Source organism: Moschus berezovskii, chromosome 10 (assembly GCF_049115385.1).
Source record: "Moschus berezovskii isolate FMDL1 chromosome 10, NW_MosBer_1.0, whole genome shotgun sequence".
Lineage (NCBI taxonomy): Eukaryota > Metazoa > Chordata > Mammalia > Artiodactyla > Moschidae > Moschus > Moschus berezovskii.
This window is the reverse complement of record NC_142469.1, coordinates 37143962-37152859: the sequence shown is the minus strand read 5'-3', so window position 1 is coordinate 37152859 and position 8898 is coordinate 37143962. Positions and strand designations below refer to the sequence as shown.

At 39.3% G+C, this 8898-nt stretch overlaps 1 protein-coding gene across 1 annotated transcript in view; it reads right to left on the bottom strand.

Annotated features, from left to right (window-relative positions):
• Window positions 1-7453: 7453 nt before the first annotated feature.
• The window catches only part of FAM184A (family with sequence similarity 184 member A), a 127273-nt gene continuing 125828 nt past the window's right edge, over window positions 7454-8898 (bottom strand). The window contains exon 18 of the mRNA XM_055433400.2: window positions 7454-8457. Coding sequence (XP_055289375.1) covers window positions 8376-8457 — 82 coding nt within the window. The 3' untranslated portion in view covers window positions 7454-8375. The remainder of the gene's footprint in view (window positions 8458-8898) is intronic.

Here is an 8898-nt window from a genome sequence, read left to right as displayed (position 1 = left end):
CTGTTGTTGTTTATAGAATTTCTTAAATTGAGTTATTTTTAAATGCTATCATTTCCCTTTTTATCAAAGGTTACTTCAAGATAACAGCTTTAAAATTCACGTGATTTTTTTGTAAAAATAATTGAGGATACCATTCAATATCAATTGAGAATTGTCTCCTGTAATGAAGTTCTATGAGGAATTCCTTCTTAGAACTCGACGTTAGGAGAACTTTTTATTCTCATTTAAACCGTTCCTCTTTTCTAAGAATCACATAACCATACATCTAGCTCAAAGGCATATCAGGCAAACGCTGATGTTTAAGTCCAGTTATGTTACCCTTTAATGCTGTTTGTATTTTTTCATTAGTCCTGACTTCCTACACCACTTAATTAGTTGCTTGATAAAGATTTTTTATTGCATATCTTTTACGTAGTCACTTCTAATCCTTTTTGAATGGAACAGTATCTATATTTTTAATGTATATCTGCAAATGTAAATTAAATATGAAATGACAGTGAGTTTCGATTGTAAAAGAATTTGTGTATATGTACAACCACACATGTATGTACATGAACACATGGACACACACCAAGTCATTTTCTCTTGAAGATACATTTTTTATTCTATTCTTCTAGCAACCTACTAAATGTTGGGCACTGTACTAGAGAGGAAAGCCAAAAGATAATTGACTGACCATTTTGGGAGGCATGAAACAAGTTGTTGCTCCTGTATCACTTTTTGATAAGGCTAACCTGGACCTTTCTATTTAATATGGCATCATGCCCATTCCTTCTCACCCCCTGCATCCTTACTCACCCTTCCCTTTTGTCCATAGCACTTACAACTTTCTAATGTTAAATGTATTTATGATGTTCATTGTCTACATCCTCTACTTCGAAGTTCTGTGAGAACGGGATTTATCAGACGTTTTCCATGATTTATTCATCCCAACCACCTTGAGTAATACCGGGCATATAATAGGTACTTCATATTTGTTGAATGATTGAATAATTTTAATATAATTGCTGTAGGTACACCTACAAAGGAATGTTTAATTCACTATGAGGGTGTGGAAAAGGCTTTCACAGAGGAGGTTACAAGAAAGCACAAGACGGCAACAGAAAGATTATTCAGAGAGAAGACCAGATTACTCAGAAATAAGAAGGGTAAATTCTGTTATTGTGAGATAGTATATAATACATAAATTGGTCTAAAACAAGACTGTAGAAAAAGCATTTTAGTGATGTGACAAAAATTCAATTCAACAAACATTATCCAGCAGCTATTAAAAGACACTAATTTAGGAGCTTCGAAACCAACAAAAATTCTTGCTCACATTTTAGCAGATGAAGATTGTGAAGTACAATAGAATAAAAGAACACAAAATAGTAGGACAAAAATAGAAATTAAGAATTCTTGTAATACAGTATAATAACTTTACACAACTAAAATTTTCTAAAAATAATACATGTTTTAAAACTACATAATTAACAACATGAAAGATTAAGTAGTAGAGGAACATGTTAGGTAGAGACATGATAAAATTTTAAGACCCAAGTTTTGTTTTTGGAAATGAAAACTACAGTGGCTGAGATGTTTAGCACACATTGAATAGAATTAACAGCAGATTTGACAGTGTAGAAGATCAGTGAATTTATAGACATAGCAATAGAAACTATCCAAAATGAACAAGAGAAAAAAGCTCCCCAAATTCAGCAGTGTATTGATGAATTTTGTAGGACAATGTTAAGTAGTATAATATATGTATAATTAATTGGAGTCCCCAAAGGCCAGGAGTAAGGGAAGTAGAAAAAAAATATAAGAAATAATAAAAGCCAAAATATTTTCAAAATTTGATAAAAAGTATAAACCCACAGATCCAAGGAATTCAGCAAATCCAAAGCATATGTGTAGGAGAAAAAAAATTGTGTGTTGGTTTCTGTCATCATTTTCTGGCACAGAGCTTGAAATCCTTTCCTAAATGATAAAAAAAATTCTCTTGTTCTAATATCTGTCTTTGACTGTCTCTGACACAGTGCCCCCAAAACTCTTGTAAATTCCTAAGTGGTAAGAGCATCTTTTGTTCTATTTAAATGACTCTGAGTGGGCTTCTGGATGGAGCTCGTTACTAGAAAAACTAAACCTTGATTAGAAACTTAGAATTTTTCAGCAGTGTCTCCTCTAATTCTTCATAGTGGGGAGAAGGGCTGGAAACAGTTAATTGACCATGCCTATGTGAGGAATCTTCCATAAACCCTCTAGTATGGCATTCAAGAGAATTTCCAGGTTGGCGAACACACGTCCACCTGGGAGGGTGACACACCCCAACTCCATGGAGACAGAAGCTGCTGCCCTCAGGCCAGTCTCAGACTGCCCTATGTTTCTCATCTGGCTCCTTTATCATATCCTTTAATAAACTGGTTAATGTGTTTCCCTGAGTTTAGTGAGTCACTCTAGCAAATTAATCAAATCTAAGAGGGGGTCATTAGAATCCATAGTTGGTTGGAAGCACAAGTGCCCACCTGGGCTTGGACGGACATCCGAAGCATGTGTGTGTGGCCTGGAATTATACTATGGGACACCCAACTGGTGGCATGTTGTGGGAGAAATCCACACATTTAGTGACCTGAAATAGTGTTTTGTATACGGAGTAAAGAAGACCCACAGGAAAAAAAAAAAAAAAAAAGAAGACCCACAGGAGATTGAACTAAAGATATTCCCTACAACAGGAGGGAATGGCTGTGTTTAGTTATCCACTCATCTGTTAATGGACACTTGGATTACTTCAACTTTTTGGCTATTGTGAATAATGCTATGGCCATTGGTATGAGTCCCTGCTTTCAATTCTGCTTTTGGGAATATACCTAGTAGTGGAATTGTTGGACCATATGATAATTGTATGTTTAAATTTTTGAGGAACTGGTGGACTATTTTCCACAACTGTATCATTTTACATTCCAACTAGCAGTGCAAAAGGGCTTCAATTTTTCCATTCTTGACTTTCCTCCCTTTTAAAAAATATTAATAAAAAGCCATCCTTCTTATTAGTATCTCATTGTGGTTTTGACTTACATTTTTCTAATGGCTAGTGCTGTTGAGCATCAAGTACTTATTGGCCATTTGTATATCTTTGGAGAAATGTCTATTTATGTCTGTCATCCACTTTTGGTTTTTGGTTGTTATTCTTTATATAGTCTGGGTATTAATCCCTTACAGGCATATGCTTTATAATTATTCTCTACTTTGGGGGTTGTCTGTTTCACTGTTAGTAGTGTCCTTTGGTGCACAAATGTTAATTTTGAGGAAGTCCAATTTATCTTTGTGCTTTGGTTATCTGAACTTTTGGTGTCATATCAAATAAATCATTGCTAAATCCAAGGTCATGAAGGTTTACCCTACCTGTTTTCTTCTAAGAGATTTAGTTTTATTTTTCATTTGGGTCTTTGATCCACTTAAGGTGTAATCAGGTCTAAGAGTTCATGTTCACTCTTTATGTGGATATCCAGTTTTCCTAGCACCATTTATTGACTGTCCTTTCAATTAAATGATCTTAGCATTTGACCACAAATGTGAGAGTTTGCTTCTGGGTGTCTATTCTATTTCAAAGAGATTTTGACTAGGCTCAGAGAGCTTCCAGGTTGGGGAACCAGAACTCTTTCATGGGCCACCATGCTGGGCCCCTAACTCCACTAGGATAGAAGCCCCTTTGTTTGGAACCTCACTATATATATATTTTAATCTGGCGCTTGATTTATATCCTTTAATATCCTTTGTAGTAAATCAGAAATCTAGTGAGTAAATAGGTTTCCTAAGTTCTGTGAGCCTCTCTAGCAAATTAATCAAACCCAAGGAATGGATCATGAAACCTCTGGTTTATAGCCAGTAATAACCTGGGCTTATGATTGGCTAGTGAAGTGGAGGGTAGTCTTACAGGATTGAACCCTTAACATGTATAATCTGATGTCATCTCTGGGTAATTAGTGTCAGAATTGAGTTGAATCATAAGACACCCAGCTGGTATCAGAGAATTTCTTGGATGTGCAGGGAAATGCCCCCGACACACGTTGGAAATTGGTGACCAGACCCTTTGGTAAGGCAATTGATAGTATTTGTCCACTGTGGTTTTACTTCTGAAATTCTAGTATAATACAGTCTTGTTCCTCTCCCTTCCTTCTGTTGTACTTACCGAACAAAATCCTAATGCTGGTCATGTGTAACTATCCATTCCTGAAAATCTGTATCCAGGTAGCTGGTCAAAGAGCACAATCATGCTGCTGGGTGTCGATGTAAACATACAGCCTCTGAGCTCGACCACTGCCTGACAATCCTTTTACACTTCTCTAGTATACCTGCTCAGGGAAGGCAATGGCAAGCCACTCCAGTACTCTTGCCTAGAAAATCCCATGGATGGAGGAGCCTGGTAGGCTGCAGTCCGTGGGGTCGCTGGGGGTTGGACGCGACTGAGCGACTTTACTTTCACTTTTCCCTTTCACACATTGGAGAAGGAGATGGCAACCCACTCCAGTGTTCTTGCCTGGAGAATCCCAGGGACAGGGGAGCCTGGTGGGCTTCCGTCTATGGGGTCACACAGAGTCGGACACGACTGAAGTGACTCAGCAGCAGCAGCAGCAGTATACCTGCTGGAGAAGGAAATGGTAACCCACTCCAGTATTCTTGCCTGGAGAATCCCATGGACGGAGAAGCCTGGTAGGCTACAGTCCACGGGGTCGCAAAGAGTCGGACTTGACTGAGTGACTGAACGGAACGGAGTATACCTGCTCTACTCAAAGATGACTGATGACTCACCCATGGTAATTTATACCTTTCTCAAACTCTCTCATTATGTTTGTAGGGAGGTAAAGAGTATCCATCTTACTACATAGCCCAGGAGACTGAGGCACAGGCATACTTGACACTTGTTGGTGGCAGAGCCAGTGGGGAGGGAGGGAGCCTCAGAGGTGAGCCTCCTATCACTGAAGTAGGCAGGTTCACTCAGGGATGTTACAGGGGAGATTCAAGCATTCTACAGGACAGCACAGGAGAATGACCTCTTCTAACTCCAGGATTCTAGGATTCCATGTTGCTTCTTATATTCTATCAAAATGTCTTGCTGAAACTTTTCTTCCATCACAGTGTTAACAATGTTATGAGTCTTCTCCGGCCATCTCTTTAATGTTATGACATGTAACCCAGTGACACAGTTTAAGGTTGTTACAAAATTGCTGCTTGTCTCTTCTCTCCTCTCCCTCCCCAGTACCAAAATATGACAAAACCCATCTGATCCCACATTCCCTTTTCCTTATCACCTTCTCCTGACCTGTAGAGCCGAATTTCTTCAAAGAGGGGTTTTCACTCACTCTCTAGATTTCCTTTCACCTCACTTCTCTGGAATTTAACTTTTGTTGCCATCAGTTCAGTTCAGTTCAGTTCAGTCGCTCAGTTGTGTCCAACTCTCCGCGACCCCATGAATCACAGTACGCCAGGCCTCCCTGTCCATCACCAACTCCCGGAGCTCACTCAAACTCATGTCCACAGAGTCGGTGATGCCATCCAGCCATCTCATTCTCCGTCGTCCCCTTCTCCTCCCGCCCCCAACCTTTCCCAGCATCAGAGTCTTTTCCAGTGAGTCAACTCGTCGCATGAGGTGGCCAAAGTATTGCAGTTTCAGCTTTAGCATCAGTCCCTCCAATGAACACCCAGGATCGATCTCCCTTAGAATGGACTGGTTGGATCTCCTTGCGGTACAAGCCATCATTTACCCCATTTTTGCTAAGACCATTCTGCAGTTGTCAGAGCCAGTGGGCACTTCTCATTATTTCTCTTTCCTGATCTCTGCAGCACTTGGCACTGTTGGTTGGCTGCTCTCTCTGTGAACATCCTTCTTCCGCAACATCATGCTTTTTGGGATCCGTAACTCTGCTTCTCATTCTGCCCTCTAAGTGTGGTGTCCCCCAGAGTTCTGTGCCCAACTCTATCCCTTGTTGTTTTTAATCCACACACCTTTGGCTTTATCGAGCTCATACGTGCCATAGTCCAGACCCTTGTGTTTAACTGCTTTTATTATTCCACAGAAACTTTAATTTCAATACACCTGAAATCATTCTGCATCTTTATTGCCCACACTTCATTTTCTTTCATGTGCCACAAACATTTATCACCAATTCCCACCAGTTCTACATTTTCACTCTTTAGTCCCTCATTGCCATGACCATTAATAATTCTTCCTTTCAGTCTTCATCTGAACCAATTCAAGCCAATATGCTTTTGGCTGATTTTGAAATGATTTTCAACAATTAAAAGCCTAAACATGCTATTTATTACCTGCTTAAAATCTAGAGGATCAAGTTGAATTTCTTACTAAGCATTCCAGGACATCTGTAGCATAGGGTCAAGGTTTCAGCCTTTCCTAGTTCTCTGTGAGTAAGGTTTGGGAAGGGCTTAAAAATAGAGGGAGTTCAGGTTCTTCATCTGGGTGGCTGAAGGGTTAAAAATGTTACAATTATGCTAATACAAGGTAGATGCTCAAGAAATGGCTACTCTCAATGTGCTCCATGGTCCTACAGGATTACACTGAGTTCTCTGGATGCAGCTGGCCTGCTCTTCCCTGTCATTTCAGCTTGTACCTTAAACAGCCTCACCTTTGGTCTATCTGGTTAATTGCTGCTGCTGCTGCTAAGTCGCTTCAGTCGTGTCCGACTCTGTGTGACCCCACAGACGAAAGCCCACCAGGCTCCCCTGTCCCCGGGATTCTCCAGGCAAGAACACTGGAGTGGGTTGCCATTTCCTTCTCCAATGCATGAAAGTGAAAAGTGAAAGTGAAGTCGCTCAGTCATGTCCGATTCTTAGTGACCCCATGGACTGCAGCCTACCAGGCTCCTCCGTCCATGGGATTTTCCAGGCAAGAGTACTGGAGTGGGGTGCCATTGCCTTCTCTTGCTACTCAATCTTAAATATTATACTTGGGTACCACTCCCATATCCAGCTTAGTCAGCCTGACATCACCAGCAAGTAGTCACCATTTAGGTAGAATTCACTTCCTCCTTTCTGCTCCCATTGTACACTAATTTGTGTCTCTTCTGATACTGCTATTAAAAAAAGAAACGTTTGGTTTTAGACTATTTCAGCAAGTGTATGATCAGCTCCTTGCAGATAGGTGTTCATAATCTCTGTATGTCCATATCTAGCATAGTCACCTGCAGGAGTTCTGATCATCAAATCCTTGATAAATAAATGTCCAAATTACGAGATATGCATAAACAAGAGGCAAGAAAATGAGCTTATAACTATTTTCTGAAATAAGCATTAACCATTTTTTGTTGGAAAATTCCGTCTCTTAGTTGAAGAAAAAATTCAAGCATTTGGTAAAAGCTTTTTTTTAGGATAACTTAAACAACACACTACCAGCTCTGCATATTCAAATACAATGGTTTATTCCTTGAAGATTTTGAGAGAATTAAATGATAATCTTTCTTCTGGCCTCTCAGCACAGTGCCTGACACGTAGCAGTCATTTAAAAAGTTAGTCTTTAACATTATTATATTTATTTGTAGACGATTATATGAATGTTCACCCAGGCTCTTCTAAAATCTACATTACTGAATCAACTAAATTTAGCACCCTTAGAAATGGATGCACTCTTTTAGGCCACAGGATACAATGTAGTAGCCTGCCAAGGGATACTGAAAACTTTAAAAAGGTGTCATTAACATGTGATAGTGGTTACCTGTCCATGTTCATGTGTCAATACTAAATTGCCTATTTAGAAAACTAACAAGCTGACTTCTTAATACTGAGCACAGATGCTGTAGTACAAACTCTAGGTCCTCAACAACAGAATAATTTCAAAAACATAAGTTGGCAGTATTTTATATACTTGGAAGTCCATAATTTCCACAAGTGTTTTCATTCTATCCTTCAAAATTTAGAGAACACACTTTAGTTATACATTGTAATGCAACAAATGAATAGGTTATAACATTCATTTCCCTATCCTGACTTTGCTATTACTGAAGTAAAATAATTGATATTTTATGATTATTATGCAATGAAACTTTTTCTGCCAAGTCTTACCTGGAATTTAAAAGTATTTAAAAATCACAAACAAACTTATTAGAAAAAAGAAAAACATTGTTTGTTCTAACAAAATTTATTATGCAGTAATTACAAAGGTTAAAGATTCTTCCGTCTCAAATAAAAATAACTGTTATAATTACACACATAATATAGTACCTTAGAGTGAGTCCAATAAATATCACAGGAAGTACAGGGCATTTTCAACTGGAGAGACACATACTTTCTCACAGTGTGACACAGGAGAGCCTGCTCACATCATGATCTGGATACGGTCATGCTCGTAGTAACAGTCCACACAGAACTGAGGCAAAGCAGTTCCTTCAGAATGTGAAGTACCGGGCAAACCACTCCTGGCGCTGGGGATCTGGAGAAGCCACCGGGGAAGCGGCACTCTGAGGAGGACTGGATTCGTAAAGAGAGAGACATGCAACCCAGCGTTAAGCTGGTTTGCAAAATGAAGGGAAAAGCACATAAAACATTGGGGCAGAGGACCACAACTAGTTCCCTATGTTAGGAGATGCGTTGGAAAGCTTGGCTGTTTCCTCTACACTAGGCGGTGGTCTCCCCTCCAGGACAGTGCAGAAGCAGCTCAGATGAAGTCCATTAAGGAGAAGCCACATTCCACAACAATTACAAAAAAAAAAAAACCACAAACCCCAAAATCAGACAGTTGAGAAAAGTAGTGTGACCCTCTTTGAAAAAAAATTTGAGGAGGAACTGCAGGAAATAAGAACAAGATAACATTCTTCTTGTTCAGCACCTGTTTGCTTTTCATTAATTAAAATATTTTTAGAATCTGACACAAGTATTTCTTACAGATGTGTCCTTAAATATAACTAATTT